At 42.0% G+C, this 20,519-nt stretch overlaps 1 protein-coding gene and 1 long non-coding RNA gene across 52 annotated transcripts in view; one reads left to right on the top strand and one right to left on the bottom strand.

Annotated features, from left to right (window-relative positions):
- Positions 1-20,519, top strand: part of ARHGAP26 (Rho GTPase activating protein 26) — a 556,769-nt gene that overhangs the window by 483,950 nt on the left and 52,300 nt on the right. For all 50 annotated transcript variants that reach the window (XM_081504651.1, XM_081504686.1, XM_081504653.1 and 47 more), the window contains one exon: positions 316-469. In XM_081504651.1, the coding sequence (XP_081360777.1) occupies positions 316-469 (154 nt within the window). The remainder of the gene's footprint in view (positions 1-315; positions 470-20,519) is intronic.
- LOC145511452 (uncharacterized) lies at positions 12,242-19,597 on the bottom strand. 2 transcript variants are annotated; one of them, XR_014057870.1, is made up of 3 exons: positions 19,522-19,592; positions 17,180-17,281; positions 12,242-16,545 (listed from the first exon to the last, which is right to left on the bottom strand). It is a non-coding gene; the product is annotated as an uncharacterized LOC145511452 (long non-coding RNA). The 2 variants fall into 2 exon arrangements; XR_014057869.1 differs by lacking the exon at positions 17,180-17,281 and having other exon boundaries at positions 19,522-19,597.

The raw sequence follows: 20,519 nt of genomic DNA on the forward strand, positions 1-20,519 counted from the left end.
CAGGCTCAGTAGTTGTGGCACACAGGCCCAGCTGCCCCTCAGCATGTAGAATTGTCCTAGACTAGGGATCAAACCCATGTCCCCTACATTGGCAGGCAATTTCCCAACCACAGGATCCATGGGGAAGTCCTCCCACTTGTGATTCTTATTTGTCCTGTAATTCTTCCCTATGTCCTTTTCCTAATTTCATCAGCACCAGAGAGCTGCATGTAACCTCATTATTTATAAACTTTTGAATAGGTAGGAACAGACTATCCCAATGGAATCGAATGGAATAATATTAATATGGGGTTTGTGGGTTTTTGTCCCCCCCAGAGGAACAAAGAAACAGCCTTATCAACTCCAGTTTGGAATCTGTCGTCTCTTCAAATGCAAACAGCATCCTCAATTCCAGCAGCAGCTTACAGCCCAACATGAACTCCAGTGACCCAGACCTGGATGTGCTCAAACCCACCCGGCCCAACTCACTGTAAGTATGACGACCAGCTGCCGGCCACAGGGGGCCCTTGTCAGCCATTCTACCTAGAATGTGCTCTCTGGCCCCGCCTGACTTGGAGTATTGTCCCATGAACCTAATGTAAACCTACTCCCTCAACTTGGAAGCTTGGCTAAGTTTATTTCACATTTTTAAAGCATCATCATCTCAAAGGGGAATCACAATTCTTAACATACTGCTTCTTGGCCTTGGTGATGTTTGATCTACCATCCTGCTGAGATGGCTTTGGTGATGGCTCCTTGCCTGTGCTGGCTGCTGGGGCATGAAAAACTATTTTTTTTAGTTTTACAAACATCCGGGCACTGTAATAGCTCAGTAGATCAGTAGCTACATTTGTTTCACTCATTTGTGTTGTCACAGTTTCCCTTCTCCCCAACTTTGTTGAGTATGTTCAGTGCTATCTGTCTCCATTGTCAGAGAGAATAGCTCCAGGAGTCCTTTGAGTCTTTAGCTCCTTAAACCTTAGCATGACCATGATCACAGAGCAAGTGCTCTAAAGGAGAAGAACCTCTGTTGCTTCACTCTTGGGTGTTGAGCACCCACAGCTGAGATGGGCAACTTTGAGGCTGGTTATCCAATCCTCCACCGAAACTAGATCTACTCTGCTTGGGCCAGAAAGTTATCTTTTGTGGTTGCATCCCACATTACTTAGCTTGCTTCTTCAGACCACCCCATAAATCTTGTCCACTAGAGCCTTTGCAGAAAGAATGTGAGGCCATGACCAGAACAACTGGACCCTCCGGCCACAGTTGTATGAAACTCAGGAAGAGCAGAGTTGACTTTGCCTTTCTCTGGTGAAAATAGTTTGAGGTTTAGCCACAAATTGCCTTCAGGGCAGTGGTTGCTCTTGGTGAGACAGCAGCATGTCAGAACCTTTTCCTACCCTTCTCCTTGCTGTGGTTGCATGATTGCACCCCGCCATTCTTATCTCACTAACATATTTACAGACCCGCAAAATGGGTCTAACATTTTTTTTCCTTAGAAGAGACTAAGGGATACTAAGGGTTGGAATGAAAAATGACTCTAAAATTGGTAAGAGGTGCTTAGAAAATGCAGCCACAGTGTAAGATGAAACTGTACATTGAGAAAATCAGGTCTCTTTTTAATTGTTGACAGCTTTAAATCCTACCTTGATACTCAAGAAGTTTAATTACTTATCTATTATGAGGAAGATGTGTTTGTTTACTAAGAAGTATCCTCAAATGTTCAAAATAATGTAACTTGTTCAGTTTGTGGGCTGTGAGTCCCTTCTGGTTTTCCACAGCCAATGGTGCCTCCCTCCCTTGATGGATGGCTCCCTTAGGGACTCCTAACGCTGCTTTCCTAGACTTTAAGGAGATTCTGGTTCCTTTTCTTCCATTTTGTTTAAGCCTCTGTACCTTGCAATTGCTGAGGTTATTTGTTGCTCAGCATGAGCACGGTTGCTCAACACTCCCTGATTTTCACCAGCAGCACCAACTAGTGGTCTTTAAGCTCTGTTTTCAGCAGCTGGTGTCTGGGAGCCCCTGAGGCTTTGTTGAGTATAGCGTCTCCAAAGAGGCTGCTTTAGCAGTTACCTGGAAATGGGGGGTTATGTCTTTTAAACAGGTCATGGATGAGGGGGCTTGTGATTTTTTATTTTTTGATGTCTAGATGTGATTTTTTTTTGAGAACCCAGTTATATGTCATATGCTATGAAATGTACAAAAGTCATACTTTAAGTAAGCTGGACCCTTCCATTCTTTCCATCCTTGCTCACTTTGAGGTGCACCAAATTCCTTGAATGGGGAACACTTAATGATGCAGATGAAAACACAAGACCAAGTCAAGGGGTGGGGGATTACCACTACGTTGAGTATAAATTAGGCATTAGGTAGGGAACCAGTCACCGGAAAACTGTCTGGTTTTTTTTTATTTCATTCATTTGTTTTTCATTGTTTTCATAATGACTGGGATAATCCTTCTGACCACATAACAATCATAACGAAAGAAACACGTTTGTGACTCGGCATCTCTGGTACTTTGAAGGCTGTATTTTGCTGTCTCATTGGTAAATCTTTCCTAGTTCTCCAAGGGGATGAGGGCCCTCTTGTTTGTGTGGACATAATGCTAAAGCTGACATAGGAATCAGAGATGCCACCATTTTGGCCTTGCTAGGGCAAGACTTCGGGGATCCTCTCTTTGGAAGGTCCTTAGCCATCTCTCCTAAAGATCAAAGAGCACTTTAGCTGGTTTAAAATGGTGGGTGGAGATCACTGACCAACTTTGTGCTCAGACCTCTGCTGAGCTTCCTGTGGTAAAGAAGAAGGAGAGAATTCTGGGCTTTCCCAGAAGTTTACACTCTGGTTGAGGAGGAAAGACGGTAGTAAACGACAGTGCTAAATGGGACTTAGAGCTCATAAGTGCATATAGAGTTCAACAACTCTTAACTGGGTGTTTGTTAGGTACACAAGCCAGTCTAGTGTTGGGAAAGGTGGAGTAGATGAAATGTGAGATGGGCACTAGGTAAGATGATACAAATGGATGGAAGAGCATTTCAGGTGGGAGGATGAGGGAGGCAGAGGTGATCTAGGATGGAGAAAAACATTCTACGGAAACGTGTATTGGAGGAAGGGGAACTTAGTTGTTATCTCAACATGACCACCAAAAAAAAAAAAAAATTGAACCAACCTTAAAGATCAGGTCACTTCACAACAAAATCCAGATTTCATACTGGCTGGAACCGCTAGACATACACGCACACACAAATGAATTTAGACATAGACCTTACAACTTTCACAAAAATTAACTCAAAATGGATCATAGACCTAAGTGTAAAATGCAAAACTATAAAATTCTAGAACACAACATAGGAGAAAAACTAGGTGTCTTTGGGTTTGGCAGTGACTGTTTAAATATTGCACCAAAAGCATAATCTGTGAAAAAATTGGTAAGCTGGACTTCATTTAGGCTAAAAGCTTCTGCTCTGCAAAAGACATTAAGAGAATGAAAAGCCAAGCCACAGACTAGGAGAAAACATTTGCAAAATGCATATCTGATAAAGGACCAGTATGCTCAATATTAAAGCAAGGAGATATCATTCCACACCTATTAGCATGGCTAGCCTCCAAATCACTGACATCAAATGCTGATGAGGATAAGGAGCAACAGAAGTCTCATGCATTGCTGGTGGGAATGCAAACTGAGAAAGCCACTTTAAAAGGCAAGCTGATTGCTTCTTATAAAACTAAACGCAGACTTAGCACACAACACGATCAAGCGACCACACTCCTTGGTGTTTACTCAAATAAGTTGAAAACTTACATCCACAACAAAATCCTGCCCACAAATATAAATAGCAGCTTTATTCATAATTGCCAAGTTGGAAGCAACCAAGTCATTCTTCAGTGGGTGAATGGATAACCAAACTATGATACATCCAAACAAAGGAATATTATTTGATGTTGAGAGGAAATGAGCTATCAAGTCATGAAAAGACATGGATAAACCGTAAATGCATAAAGCCACTCTGAAAAGACTGTAGTATGGTATGATACCAACTACATGACATTTTGGAAAACAGAAAACTACAAAATCAGTAAAAAGATTAGAGGGCAGGGAGGACACAGAGTTTTTTTAGGACAGTGATACTTTACTATACGATACTCCAAAAGTAGATATAAGACATTATGCCTTTTCAGAACTCATAAAACCCGTAGAACAGAAAGAGTGGATCCTAATGTAAACTGTGGACTTTCAATTCAGTTCAGTCGCTCAGTCGTGTCCGACTCTTTCCGACCCCATGAATCGCAGCACACCAGGCCTCCCTGTCCATCACCAACTCCTGGAGTCTACACAAACCCATGTCCATTGAGTCAGTGATGCCATCCAGCCATCTCATCCTCTGTTGTCCTCTTCTCCTCCTGCCCCCAATCCTTCATTGATAGTTAATAATAATAGTAATAATAATGTATCAAAATTGGTTCATCAGTAGCTATAAATGTGCCACACTAATGAAAGGTGTTAATAATAGAGGAAACTTAGGGAAAGGGGGGAGTTATATGAAGATTCTAAGTTATTTTGAGCAATTTTTTTATAAGCCTAAAACTGCTCTTAAAAATAAGCTATTAATAGATTTTTTAAAATCTAGATTTCTAGCTTCTTCTGAAAAGTTCAAAGATTTGGCTACTTTAAATCCATATGTTTTCTGGTGACAGATGAAACTCTTTAGTCCCTAGCTTCTTATGGTCCCAGTTCATTCCTTTCTGTCTCGGAGACCTGTGATAAATATGGCCCAAGAGTCTTTGCAGCTCCTTCCCTTAAGAGGTAGAGCTCTTGAACTTAGGCTGGCCTTTACCCTCTGACTTGATTTGACCATCATATGACTTCCATGCCAGGCCACAAGGCCCTGCAGCTTCCTGTCTGATTCTCTTGGAACCCAGTCACCATGTAAAAATGCCCAGTCCAGCCTCCATGAGGATGAAGGACTGTTGGAGAGAGAAGGCCTACTGTCCCAGCTAAGCCCAGAACCCAGGCCACCAGTCAGCCAGTGCAGCCACATGAGTGAGTCCAGGAAAGAGCAACAGAAAAGCTGCCCAATTAACTCACAGATTCATGAGGAGTAATACATTGTGGTTGTTTTAAGCTACGGAATTTGGGCCAGTTTTTTCAGCAAAGGTTAACTGACAGAAGTCAGAGTCATGAGCAATGGCCTTGGGATGGAGCAGGGCTGCCTGGGTCAGTAGGAGGGGATGGAAGGTTCTCACCCTGCCACAGTGGCACATGAAGATGAGCTTCCCATTTCCAGAATCTTCTTTGAAAGAAAATGACTCATAAATGAGATTCTAAGAAGTTAAGAAACAAAACCAAACCCATAGCTGATGGCAGAGGCAAAAAGAAAGATAGTTCTATCACTGACATGGAAAGCAGAAAGACCTAGGTTTTAATCCTGGCACCGACATCAACTCGCCAGTGCCCGTCCTTGGCCCTGAATGTGTCCCTGAATGCACCCATCCCCCTACTCCCGATGGTGGACAGAGTGGGTGAACTGTCCTAAGAACAGAGGTCATTCGCTGGGTGCTTACAAAGGACAGCAGAAATTCATCTCTTTCCTTCCTAGTGATCAACAGAACTGGCCTCATGCCTCTGCTTTTTTGGAGGATAGTGATTTTTAAGGAGGAAGTAAACAAATGCTGAGAAAGAAGTCAGGGGACGTCCCACTAGGGACTGAAGATAGTGCAGTAATTCCCCCAAATTAAAACTGACCAAGGAAATGTTTTTTTTCAGACCACTAGGGTAGGGATGGAGAGAAGGACAGGGGATAATTCCAGTAATGGAACAACCTAACCTGAGAGTTCTCCCTGCCTAAGTGGTCCCCACCCCTGAAAACTAACTCACTGCCCAGTAGCCCCATAAATAAAACTGATTTTTCTTGTCCTTTCCGCTTAACACACACACACATGCATGTCCAAGTTATTTCTGGTGACCTAAAATATGTGTGCATGCCAAATGCCTTCAATTTCTGCCAGAGTCAACCTCTCCAGTTTTAGTGGCCAGTGAGAGGCCAGAGAACAGTGCCTGGAATTCAGAGGATAAACACGGCCTGCTTCCAGGCCGAGTTGTTTCTCTGAAGCACTGTTGGCTCCTACTGAATTTGCTTCAGCTGCTCTCACATGAAACCTGGGAAAAGCTCACCAAGAGAGATATCTCTAAAAGTTCACTTCTGTTTTACTTATTCAGTCAACATTCACTCAACAAATATTGTTTGAACACTGACTGTGGGCCAGGTGTTGTTCTGAGTCCTAAAGATAGGGTGATAAGAAATTGCATTGTTTCTGCTGTCATGGATTTTATATTCTAGAAAGGTGATATCAGAATCTCAGATAGCAAATATTGAAAAGTTCTGTGGAGAAAATTAACATAGAGAAAAGCAGGTATGGATTTGGAGGGGAAGGAGGCAAGTTACTTTAGTACTTTCTGCCTCAGTGTCTTCATCTGTAAAATAGGGTAATCATACCCTCCATGAAAAGGTTTTGTAAAGTTTAAACAAGATCATCTTTTGTTGTGTCATTTACGTGTTCTGCATGATGAATGACAGTTATCAGTAATTCGTCAGGGGTCCTCTTCTACACTGTCCTTCCTGTCCCTTTATTCCCTCATCCCTGATGTGTGTTATTCAGGTGCAGAGAGATGTCCCAGGCTGTTCTGCCCATTCTCCACACGGGCCTCCTGTCTTGGTGGCCTGGAGCTGTCAGGTCAGTCTTTGAGTTACTAGTGAAAGAAGGAACTTCTACTGTAGAGGCAAGTACTGCCCCACCTTAAACCTAGACCCACCGGGGTATACAGGCCTGTTCCTAAAACATTAGAAACCTCCACACCCCACGGGGTACCTGATAAGCTGCATGCCTCACTGTTATTTATTGGGTCCAGATAAATCACTAAATGAATAAGAGGCATTAGACAAGTTATAACTAATGGCATATTTTTTAAAGTAATTTTACCATCTAAATGCTATTTTATGCCAAAAGAGTTACACCCAAACAGGCAGCTATGAGTTTGCTCCAGTTATCTTTATTTGTCATTCTTTGGAATGCAGGGATTTGAAAGAGGAAGTTTTCCTCTGTAGTTGAATCAGCTTTCTGTGGGAAGAGGATCTTTCCTGTTAAATTGAGGATATTTTTTCTTACCTGCCTCTAGGCATAAAAGATCTCTTCAGACAGTTTTGCCTGAGAATTTGGTGGTGTTCCCCACCTTGCAAAATAGCTTGAAAGCACAATGATTTTCACAAGGAATCCTTTTTCTTTTCTTGTTACTCCTCACCACCCCCACGGTAGTTCCTGCCTGCTTGATCGTGGTCATCTCTTGGATAAGCCCTGAACCATCCTTCTTACATCTCAGGCTCCTGCAGCCACTGTGGCCACAGCTTTTCCAATCCTAGGTTGGATACCTAGCCAGGTTCGGTTTGGTACCAGGCTATGTTCCCTTGGCATTTTCAGAGATTGTCACTGATGTCACCCACATTCTTGTTTTCTGAGAGGCTTCCTGTCAGCTTTTCCCATTGCCCAGCCAAGATCTCACTTGGTCGAGGGTGGAGAACCTGCCTGGTGACCCATCTGATTTTTACTGGATAAATGTGTTTGGTTATTAGCGGTTCTTCTTTTTTTTCCACAGAAAAAATTGCTCAAGGCAGACCTCACTCTTCATGACCCACAGGATTTCTTTCCCAAGCACCAGGGCTGTCTGTGGGCTTGGATATCTGCAGCCGGTCGGCAGAGGGGGTATGGGAGGAGACAGGGACGAAACACCGTTCAGTGCTTAGCTGGCGTCCCTGACAGAGTGGAAATCAAAAAGGGAACAATGTTTTCTTCACACGGATTGTTTTCTTCCCCCCTTTACAAGCTAAGATCATGGAAAGGGTCTGCATTTTCTTCCATAAACTAATTAATCTTACTAAATAGTCTTAAATAATTCCCTCCATTTGCCATGACATGGTAGATGCTGAAACTTTGGAGTTTAATTAAATATATGAATGAACAAGTTTTACTCTGGAGTTAGCTGTATTTTGTGTATGTAAATAGGTGTTACGCATTTTAAATCTCCACTCTTTGGTAGTGCCTTTAGGGAAGGAAGTAGGCTTGAGATTTTGCATGGCTTTCAGCACTATTATGCCTGTAAATGGACTTGGAAGGAACACTAAATGGCTGTTTTTCTCAATTTGGATTAAAACTGGGATTGTCTCTCTCCCTCCCTATGTATATAATTTGGAGGAATCTTGCTGGGAGCTCCAGGTCCTAAATTAAGTAAATTAAAAGCATATTGGAGTTCAGGAACTACTTTTAAATCTTTTTAGCCAGTCTGGAAAGCAGATGCTTACTTAGCTAACACATTTCTAGTTGAAAACAGCCTTAGGTCTTATTTTCAATGTCTCTCTGAATTAAGAATCTAGAAAACCTTGTACTGTAGGCTGCTTTGGTCTCTGCATGCTGCTCTTTCTGGGCAGGGTCTTAGCTCAGTACAGTGGTTCCCAGAATGTGGTCCTGGGACCACCATCATTGGTATCACCTGGGAGCTTGTTAGAAATACATGTTCTCAGGCCCCACCTAGACTTACAGGATAGACAACTCTGGAGGAGGGGCCCAGCAATGGTGGTTTAACAAGCTCTGCAGGTCATTTTGACACATGGTCCTCAAGTCTGAGAACCATAGTCACAGTGCCTTAGGCTGATGGACTTCTACAAGAATAAAATCTTGATATACCTCAATGTAAAGCTCTTAGGGCCAAGCCTATGTCATCACTGGCACTTTGATTGTCCCTGCAGGGATGACAGTAGTGGAGCTTAAGAGCACCCTGCCCTTGGCCCTCAGGGGAATCCAGTCAGCTCACCAGTGCTTTCCTTTAAAGCTCCTCAAGGAAGCCAGCCAGCTGCTTTGCAAATGCTTGCCTTTTGGTCATAAATCGAGACAGGATGGGTTCATCAGTTAATCAAGCCAATAGATATTCTTACTGTGCACCTACTGTGTATGTAACCCAAGAAAATCAAGAGCCTTGTACTGTATCTTGACAGAAAAAGAGATCTCAGGGTGTGTGATACTGAAAGTGTTGGGTCAGCATCAGCATGTATGAAAGATGTGAGACTTATAGATCACCATTCACCATACTGATGCAGGAATGGGAGACAAGTGCAAAGAGTGGAGTGAGGCGAAGTTCAACAGATTCTTAACAAGAGGACTTCTGTGCCTTTAATATGTCCATTGTGAATCTCCTGAGGGGCATGTCTTAGGCTGCATTTCCTAAATGTATGTGACCACAGAAGATGGTTTTACAGTACTTCTCTTCAGCCTCTTAAAACAGGATCCCGTAGTTTAAGGAAATGCTATTCTGAAACACTATTTTTGAAGGGAGAAATATGTTTCTCATAATGGATGGTATCATTATGGCAGAGATCCTGCAAAAGAATAGCGATTTCATTTATATAGAGATGTATGGCTGCACATAGGTATCTGAAGACTGAAATGGGCTGTATCATAACATAAGCCGCTCTGTCATGCACAAAGCATCAATGAGCCCTGGGATCCGGTGTTAAGGAAAAGCCAATGTGGCCTGGGAACTGAAACCTTAGCTCTGCTATATCCTAGCTGTGTAAACTTGGGCAAGTTATTTGCCCTCTCTGAGTTAGACCTCTTCCTTGAAATGGTAAGTAATAACAGTGAAAGTGAAAGTTGCTCAGTCATGTCCGACTCTTTGTGACCCCATGGACTGTAGTCCATGGAATTCTCCAGGCCAGATACTGGAGTGGGTAGCCTTTCCCTTCTCCAGGGGATCTTCCCAACCCAGGGATAGAACCGAGGTCTCCCACATTGCAGGCAGATTCGTTACCAGCTGAGCCACAAAGAAAGCCCAAGAATACCAAAGTGGGTAGGCTCTCCCTTCTCCAGCGGATTTTTCCGACCCAGGGATTGAACCGAGGTCTCCCGCATTGCAGGTGGATTCTTTACCAACTGAGCTATCGGGGAAGCCCCAATTAATAATAATACCTGCATTCAAGATTTGTTGTGAGAGTCAGATGAGATTTCACTGTATAACATTTAGTAAATGGCCTGGTTCGTAATAAGTGGTCAATATAAATTGGTTACTTCTGTAATTTTTTAAATTACCTTATCTTTATTGGCTCTTAGACTGTCTTCCCCACCACCAATGAACAAACCCCTAGTGTTGATTCCTTTCAGTTTTAGCAGCAATGTTTATTTTTGTTTATTTGTTTGTTTATTTGTGTTACAACACAAAACAACCCAATTAAAAATACTGAGATAATTTTAAAATAAATTAAAAGAACTAAAACTAAATGAACTACAAATAATAAAATACATAGAAATCAGGAGAAGCACTCCCTTTACAAGTCAAGCTACAAGCTGTTTGCTAAAGTCATCAGATTTAGTTGTTTGCTCTTGAGAGCCTTGTCAGGCATCTACCCTATTGTTTCTCCATTGGGTGGAGCCAGTTGGAACAACACTAATTAGACTGCAACCCAGTTGCAATTCTGAGTTTTCACTGAGTGATAATTTAGCCTCAGGGATTCCTTTCCAGCCTGTAACTTTTTGTCAATTTGACTGTCATATGGCAAAAAGAAAAATTGTTTCTTAAAGCATCCTGAAATTCTGCATCTTAGTCATCCACTGCCTTTGTTCTTGGAGAAGGCAATGGCACCCTACTCCAGTACTCTTGCCTGGAAAATCCCATGGACGGAGGAGCCTGGTGGGCTACATTCTATGGGGTCGCTAAGAGTCGGACACGACTGAGCGACTTCACTTTCACTTTTCCCTTTCATGCACTGGAGAAGGAAATGGCAACCCACTCCAGTATTCTTGCCTGGAGAATCCTAGGGACAGCAGAGCCTGGTGGGCTGCCGTCTATGGGGTCGCACAGAGTTGGACACGATTGAAGCGACTTAGCAGCAGCCTTTGTTCTTCTGTTTCTCTTCAGTGTCTGTCAGCTTCCTTCCCAAGAAAGCAGTGAGGTTCTCCCTAAGCCATTGCTTCAGAATACTTCCAATACTCCCTGCACATTGAAGAGGTAATGGGGCTGTTCCTTGGCTATTGTCAAAAATGTTCAGAAAAAGGGGTAAAATGGCTGCATTAAGGTAACCTTGTTACCTCTTGTTGCCCTTTGTGAAGAAGCCAGTGTTCTCAGAAGGAACCAAGACAGCATTATCCACAAAGAAAGAAAGGCATAGATGCCGTCCAGGGTTGACCTGTTGGAATCCTAAGAAGAAACATCAATCTACAATGAAAACAGCATTATTCAAGGAGGATTTATTTATAAAGGGGTGGGAACAGGAGAATCACAAGAGTTATTAGTACAGTAAACCAGGGCTAGTAGCAGCCAACTAATTACCATCCTTAGGCCAAAGGGATATGAGTAGGAAGTGGTTACCAGAACCCAGAAGGAGAGAGACTTCTATCAAGTCAGCACTTTGAAAGTGCTTTGGTACCAAGGTACCTTTGGTCAAGGGATTCGGCCAGATGGAGGTGACCTCTCAGGGAGACTAGGGAATAAATACCTTGGCTCTCTCCTTCCTCCTGCTGATCTCCTGCCAGAGCTCCCCATTGGTGAACCCAACAAGAAATCCATGCTAGTTAGTGCCCAGAGAGGAGGGCAGATGCTCCTCCCAGAGAGGAGTGGGTGCTCTCCAGCACAGAGGTATAGTGTGGTGCCATTTATAAAAGCCAAACCTTGGGACCAGGAGGGATAACTGTCAGTAAAGGGCTGCCGAAATAAATCATAATGTAAGCAGAGGAATGAGATCGTTCTGTACGTGCAGGTATGGAGCGTGCTAAGAGCAAGGTGTAGGGTGGTGTGCAGCTCTCAGCCCAGCTGCACTTTAGCACCTGGGGAGCCAAAAATGAAAAATTCCAGCACATAAGCCCCTTCCCTGGAACCTCAGAGTTCATTGCTCTGGGTGGGATCTGAATTTTGGTATGTTTCTTAAACTTCCTCGGTGATTTGATATGCAGCTACTTTTGAAAACCATTAGTGTACATACTTATATATATGAATCCAGGAGTATATACTCAGACAGATACATGTATGTATTTGTAGTTATTTCTGGAAATATATAGGAGAATGAATCAGGGTGGTTTTCTATAATGAAGGCAGACTGGACAGTGGCTTGTGCTGCAAGGGACATTGGTTATTCAACACTGCCCTTTTTATCATTTTAGAATTTTTTTACAAGTACATGCTTGTATTTTTCTGTCTTGAAAACTCAATTTAAAATAGACATATACTCAGTTTTGCAATTGCCATTCTTTTATTTATTTGCTCCTTTAAGTTATGCTATACATCTTTGTGAGAAAGAATTCTCTTTTTTTAACATCGGTTATATCCTCAGTAACTAATAATCTGAGTGAGACACCTGCCATTTGATTAAAGAATAAGGGCTGTGCAGGAAGGTGTTGTTTTTGGTTTGTTTTAAGTGAAATTAGTGGTATTTAAATCATTCATGCAGTGACCAAATGACTTCTCCCAAGGTTGGTCTGTCCATGACTCCAGGTCAGTTTAGTAAATGATAACTCTTTTAGGACAGAGGAGGAAATTTGTCTCAGGCAGCTAAGTAGAGTGGATCCAGTTAGACCTCTATGTCTGGACTGATTTCAGATTTCTTAATAAATTAGGAAGCCCTAACTTAGGAAACCAGAAAGTCAGCTGGCTATTCATGAATTCCTCTCCCATCCTATCAACCAACATTGTGAAATTTCAGGAGTTCCATTTTCTTGAGCTATATATAGTTCTTTCACCTGATCTTCATCTGTCTTTCTCCATCTACCCAATTTCCTTTAAAAGCCCCATTTTAAAACAGAATGTATAATGGAAAAACCTTAACTTCTGACTTTTATGGACATACGCTAGAGTTACTCCATCATAATTAGCAGTTGCTCTGGAAACTCAGACACACAGCATAAGTCACCTGTGTTCCTCACTACCCATCCCCGCCTTCTGGATAGTAAGATCACGTGCTTCCTGCTAATGAAAAGGAATAATTTAGTACTTTTATCATTCTTTTCAGCTTCTCTTGTAAAAGATAGGAGTGATACCGTTTGTGATTAGACATACTGGAAATAAGTGTTTTATGTAGTTTCTGGTGACTATAGCAATGACATAGAGAGAAAATCATCTTGGGTTTTGAGAAAATTGGAAAGCCCTATTCAGTTGATTTTGCTTACCACCGTACTCAAAACCTTTGACGATTTAAGCAGGTGTAACGTGCAGGTTAGAATTTGAGGACAGCGGCACCCAAAAGATACAATGGGAGAAGGAGGTTGGCAAGGCTGTTGTCATGTCACATCAGACATCACTGACAGAAATGATTATAGCCCATGAACTTCAGCATTTAGAGTTGAAGAGTACTGCTTGAAGGTTAGGAAATCCAAAGCTGAAGCATGAGAGAGATTTCTGAAGTTCAAGTAAGTGTGTTGGCTTCAACCCTGTCTTGGAAGAAATCTATACCTCCCCTCCCCTAGCTTCCATTCACTGTGCCTTATAGCATAGACCTCATGAGAGGAGTGCCACGTAGCTCTCTGCTCCCTCTGGGGGAGAAGCAGCCCCCGCCTCTCACACACACGTCGTCTTTACCATTGTTCTCTTGTCCCTTTGTGTAATAGTGGAATTAGGAGACTTATTCCCTGAGCCATCCACGGCAGTACTTGTGATGTGCAGTTGTCACAGTGAAAATAAACTGGCAGAAGACCAAGAAGTAGAGTCGTAGGTATTCCAAACACACTGAACCAGTAGAGACAAGGTCCATGTGTTAGTGACCGACACAGACAAGGTGATCATCTCAGACAGCCGTTAGACCCAGCACTATCCCGAGTGAAGACTGCAATTTAAATAATTGTTATCAGAGAAACACCACTGACTGCTCTTATTTGCACTTCTACCCTTTCTTAAATCTCAGTGTAACAGAGACTTTGCTCTGAGACTTTGTAACAGAGACTTATGTGTGCATATGGTTATATGGCACCACCAGTTGAATATTTCCGATGTAGCCTACCTGCACAGTTGTGAGCCGCCAGAACCACCAGATCTGAGGGATAGTCTCTTCCCCATCAGCCCACAGACACATAATAAATACCTTCTGTTCAGGCAATAGGAAAGAGACTTAACAATACTCTCTGCTCAAATCTCTCAGAGTCCACATGGGGGAAAATCAGAGCTTTGGACATAAGGGGAACATTACTGCCAATGAGAGACAGATTATAAGCAGTAAATGAGTGAGTGATCTGGTCATTCATTCAAAAATATTTGTGGCTGAATGAAGTGCCTTTGCAGTTTATGTTGTACGGACAGGGTTTCCAATAATCTCCCTCCTTCATCTTCTAGATCTGCTTTAGATTTGTAATTTCCTTGTCTGCCTTGGTCCAGTTTACTGAGAGTGGAGCGGGGCGGAGTTCTGGTTTAATGACCCAACATTTTTATCTTGTTAGCCAGGAGACTTTCTACCTCTCAGACTCTGCCAATTTTCAAGCATTGGGTTTATAAAAGAAAAGATGGTACAGTTCCCAATTCTTTTTTCTACAAAGGTCTATAGATCTAACATCTTAGATGATCTAAAATTTGTACCATAAGAGTGATATATAGAGAAAAATATTGAAAGAAATGAAAAGTTGGAATTTGATCATTTGAATATGTTGCAGTTAAAATCTTTTTCCCCATCCCTAACAAGAGACTTTCTCATTAGGACAGTTGTACTTTTTTTCTTGCCAAAAAGCTAACAGTTCAGTAATACTTGTTGCAAAAATCAGTAACAATTTCTTATGTAAAGTCCTACATCAAATGTCCTATTAAATTGAAAATTAATTCATACTTTGAAGGTTTATTTTGTGACCTTACATGGAAAAGGAAAGTTCTTGAGAATTAGTAGTACTTTAATCTCTGAATTAGAGTAGCCAGGAAAAATAAGTAAGAAGAGACTATGCCTTGCTGTGGGTCAAGAGAAGTTTTGCTAGTAAACTTTCATGCAACATCCAAATCTCTGTGTAGGGGTGAGAGCTATTTTTTCTGTTTCTTTGTCTATTAGGAAATTCTAAGTTAAATTTCCTCTGCTTCACAAGCCAATTATTAATTATGCCTTTAATTTCAGTACGAGTCAATTAGGTAATATGACCCAAAGTAAGTACCCAGCTTCATCATTGCAAAGAAAGAAACTCTTCTTAGAGTATTTTTCTTTGCAAACTCAGACGATTTTTCCAGGCTCTTCTTCTACTTCAAGAAATGTCAGCTCCTGGAGTTTTCCTTTTCAAGGTACAATTTAGTAACCAATTCCAGTGGCAATACAAAGGGAGGCTTAATAGAACTTGAGCTGAGTTGATATTTTGAATAGGGCTTGCTCAGAATCAGGCCATAGAGAGCTCTGTTAACCATGACCTGAATGCTGCTGGCCAAAACACAGTCCAAGCTAGCTTCCTGCCTTACACTTCACTCTTGGTGTGCCTCGTACAAGCAGTTCACCAAGTAACCCACTGAACTTGGCATAGCTCAGGAAGAATTGGACTTCTGTATTAAAAATATTCAGTGGACACCTAAGACACTCCTAGAATATGAATATGTAATCAGTATGTTCAGTTCAGTTCAGTCACTCAGTTGTGTCTGACTCTTTGCAACCCCATGGACTGCAGCACACCAGGCTTTCCTGTCCATCACCAACTCCCGGAGCCAACTCAAACTCATGTCCATCCAGTCAGTGATGCCATCCAACCATCTCATCTTCTGTCGTCCCCTTCTCCCCCCACCTTCAATCTTTCCTAGCATTGGGGTCTTTTCAAATGAGTCAGTTCTTCACATCAGATGGCCCAAGTATTGGAGTTTCAGCGTCAACATCAGTTCTTCCAATGAATATTCAGGACTGATCTCCTTTAGGATGGACTGGTTGGATCTCCTTGCAGTCCAAGGGACTCTCAAGAGTCTTCTCCAACACCATAGTTCAAAAGCATCCATTCTTCGGCACTCAGCTTTCTTTATAGTCCAGCTCTCACATCCATACATGACTACTGGAAAAACCATAGCTTTGACTAGATGAACCTTGTTGGCAAAGTAATATCTCTGCTTTTTAATATGCTGTCTATGTTGGTCATAGCTTTTCTTCCAAGGAGCAAGCGTCTTTTAATTTCATGGCTGCAGTCACCATCTGCAGTGATTTTGGAGCCCAAGAAATCAGTATGTGGGGCCTCCCAAAATAGAAGAATGGTGTGATTTCTGGCAGAACCTTAGATGTGTGTTGCTACAGCCTCATGCTTAGCTTTACTCCAGGTTCATTAAGAAATACAAGAATCTGTAGTAAAGAAGAGAAAGAACATGTTTTCTCTAGTCAGGTGAGCTGACCTGTATTTCACCACCTCTTGAGATGTTCCTTTTTCTATGGAGAGAATGTGATTCTTTCAGAACTCCTTCCCATGCATCACTGTGGGCCTGCCTGTGCTCCACGTGGAAGCTGAGAGACTAGAGTGAATGTCTGTGCACAGCTGGAGGTGGAGTCCGGATTCCCGAGGGCGAGGCTTTGATTTTGTTGAATGGGGCATCTGGCTGCAGAGTTTTAGAGGCTGAAGAGAGACAAGAGAGGAGAGATGCGGGTGTTGCCAGTTGGGTGGGGTGCTTTAGGGGAGCAGAACTATCTCAAGGGAAATTTTAGGATTCTCTCATAAGTGGTGTGTGATATGAATTCTCTTCATGTCACTTCACGAAGTCCACAGTACAAGTCAGGTTTTCAGTATTCAGGCTGTCACAGTGTTAAGAGTGTGGGCTCTCGAATAGATTTATTTGTGTTCATGTCCCAACTTTACTGCTTATCAGCTGTATTGCCATGAAGTTACTAAACATCTGTAAAACTTGTCTGTTTAATAGAAATAATAATACTCTCTACCTCCTAAGGTTGTGAGAATTAAGTGAATTAGTTCACATAAAGCACTTAGTATGGCTCTTATCATGTAATATGTACTCAGTAGAAGTTACCTGCCCTGCTGAGTGTCATAGTTGTTACTTTAAAGTAACTGAGGACACGAAATGTCTTGGTTCATTGTACTGAGGTCCTGAGTCCTGCTTCCTGGTAGGCATGGGGTGAAGGGGGATCCCGCATATCTGAGTTAGAGAGTAGCACAGCCCCTCCCCCTATACCAGTCCCAGTGCCCACATGGCAGTGAGCCCCAGAGTGCTCTGAGTAATTGGGAGAGTCCATACCTTCACCTGGTTGGACACCCTCAGGTCACTTGAGGAGAGTGAAAGAGTATGATGGGGAGAAACACAAGCCAGGAACCAAGGCAAGGCTGGAAAGAGCTGGAGCTGCAGAGAGGTGAAGCCACTTAGAGGATGGCCAGGACCAAAAGGAAGCAGAGTAGGGGTTTTTACTCCACATCACCACCTTCAGCTGCCAGATGTCTTGGCCCTCATGTCTAACTGTTTCTGCTAGATGCTCGCACCTGGCTTACTCTTCTTTCATTTTGCGTGTGCATCTTTTTCCCCTTTATGATGTCTGCACTCCTAGCTTTGGATTTCCATGACTTCAGTGCTACTTCATAGCTTCTCTCCTTACAGAATTTCATCTTCTGCTTCTATCTAATTCTCTGTTTCCCATCCTGACTTCCTGAGAGTAAAACTGACTAAGGCCAGCTTTCTGCTGGACCCTGTCCTTGGCTGGTGATCACTATGGAGTGGAGACCCTGAGGCAGGTGCTTCTACCACTTAGTTATCTGAGGCCAGAGGAACTGGGTTACGAAACTTTTCAACAGAAACAGAGGGGTGAGCAGTTTCTAAAGTTGCCCTCTCCAACATATATACCTTATTTTGCACACAATTCTAACAAACTGGGCTTGAAGATTTCTCATCATCTAGTATTTTGGAATGTAACGGTCCACTCTGTTCATTCACAGAACAGAAATTAATAATTACCGGTAATGCAAGGCACAGAGTACTTAGGAGAAAAAAATACACGAAAATGGTAATAGTACAGAGGTCTGCATAAAGAGTGAGACACCCTTCATACCCAGCAGTCCCTTGGGTCACAACTGTGTGACAGCACAAGACACTAATTGACATTTATAATCCTGATTTCTTAATAAGGTAAACTCTGCTTGATATATTCTGGTTTTGAAAGTAGAAAAATACATGTGCTGGATCTTAGCAAGGTGTCCACTGGTTATAATAAAAACATGGGTGCTTAAATAATTAAATTTGATTTTTTTATAGAGTTACTTGGTGGGAAATCTTGACACATGACCAAACCAGACCCACCCTAATATTTTCATGCGTTTTTTTTTTTTGAACTGTCATTTAAAACTTTAAAAATTTTCAGTTAGAGTCTGATTTGCCCCCCCAGAATGGTGAGTAGCCGTGTTTCCTGCACAAGGAGAAAGTCCAGTTGTTGTCATTCCAATGTGCAGAGAGAAACAGAAGATAGTGGGAGCAGCACTATAGAGGTGGCTTCTTGTACCCTTTTGATTCCTCTAGTTCAAGGTGTTTCAGTCTTCTGCAGCCAAAATATTTCTTAGTCATTCAGCAGTGTTTACTGAATGTCCTCAATATGTAAGCACATTACATTAAAGATGAGTTAGTTGGAGATAGTGCCCTTAAAACAAGAGTCTTCAGAAATATAAAATACATTAATATATATAAATATATAATCTCTCTATATATATAAATATATATACATACATATTTAAAAATGGGTGAAGGTGGTCAACAGGTGCAAACTTATTAAATCCCAGGGATATAAAGTACAGTATGGTGACTTCAAAGAAGTTAAAAGAAAAAATAAGAAAATATAGTCCTTCTATATAATCATACATATTATGAATATATAAAACATGCGGTAACTATAAACCAAGACCAAAAAGTCTGGATGCTACAGGATGAAGTGCTGCTGAATTCCCCAACAGGATGATCAAGGAAGGATTTGTGATCAAATTGACACTTGAAACTGAGTCTTGAGAGATGGGTCAGATTTAGGACTGGGGTGTTCTGGGCAAGAGGGACTGTAGGGAAAGGCTCAGAGACAGAAATGTACCAGGCACATGTGGGGAGCAGCTCATAACTGACTCTGTCTGAACATATGCTTTTCATCTACAGTATTATAATTGTTTTGCTTCTTATGTCAATATGATTTTTTACTTCTTTAGGCGCTAAAGCTGGGAAAGCCTAGTAATGTTGTCTTCCCATTCCAGAATTCTATGCTAGCTGGATCCCAATGGAACATCTTCTACCGATTTATCTTGTGTAATTGACTTGCCTGAGACGTTCCCTACTTTCATCACAGTTTTGCTTCACAGTCAACTAGACCTCACTATCTGGAAGTCTTTATTTTTTTTAAGCCAAATTCTCTTTCACAAAGGGCCTGTTTTCATTTCTAAGTGTCACATAAAGCCCTACAGCGTTCTGCTGCTCCTTCTTTGCTTTGAGTTTTCTGTTGTAAAAAGTAAGCAAAATGGTCTGAAAATAATTTATATTCTTCTTGTCTGTGTTACAATCCAGCACCAAACACATCAGACAAATTCTGACACCTTTAGCTTTCAGCAGGGGCTGCTTACCTTGGAGTTAGGCTATAGTTGAAAGAGACGAGCTCGGAGCTCAGAATGGGGAAAGCAGCCTGGAGACAATCGGGACAGGCTAAACTCTTAGTGGGCTTAATAAGGAGAGAGTATAAATAGGGATCACATAGCCTTACAGAAAATTCCTGCTTATTTTTACTCCTTAGACAGAGATGCTATGTTTAGCCTTCAGTTAACTGTGCTAAACTCACTAAAGTAAGCCTGGTATTTATTTTCATCCGGATCAGTAACATCCATTCTCTTTCTCAAATCGTAAGTGAATGATGGAAACTGCATCCCAGCTGTTCACCTCTAGCTGACACATTGTCACAAGGCACCATGCACTGTAGAAGTTACTGTGCAGCCTTTGCTTTTGGAATCTTTGCTTTCCTATCAATCCAGGGTCTTTCTGAGTTCTCATAAGAGGTGACTATTCCTGTCCTCATATGTTTCTGGTAGTTGAGCACTGAGATAACCTTCCCTAATATGACATCTTTTCAGTGAACAGTCATTCATTATATTGAAGACCCTATGTGTCAACTTAGGCAAATCCACCAATCAGGATTCTTGATACGAGTAACAGAAAACTCAGCCCACCTCCCGTAGGCTGACATGGAACTTACTGGTTCATCTACATAATTGATAAGCAAGGAACCTCTGCTTCACACATGCATGGATCCAGGCACTCAGATGTTGCTATTGTGACCCAGCTCCTGACATCTCTCAGCTCAGTTTCCCTCTGTGTTGACTCTTCTCTTAGATAAGCACTTTCCTTTTGATTGTAAGATGGTTGCCACCAGATGGACTGACTTCTTTAAAAGCCCAACTTCAGGAAAAAAGAGAGAACCTCTCTTCCTTAAAAGTTTGAATGGTCATTTGAATCAGGCATTGCATGGTGCCTGATTTCTCTTTTGGTCCACACTGCATCCCCTGTCCAGTCCCTTATCCACTATCTGTGACCGGAGTGTGGGATGCTCTTCTGGGCTGGGACTGTGTCT

The sequence above is a fragment of the Giraffa tippelskirchi genome, chromosome 6, assembly GCF_054371585.1.
Source record: "Giraffa tippelskirchi isolate mGirTip1 chromosome 6, T2T-mGirTip1v1.2.pri, whole genome shotgun sequence".
Classification (NCBI taxonomy): Eukaryota; Metazoa; Chordata; class Mammalia; order Artiodactyla; family Giraffidae; genus Giraffa; species Giraffa tippelskirchi.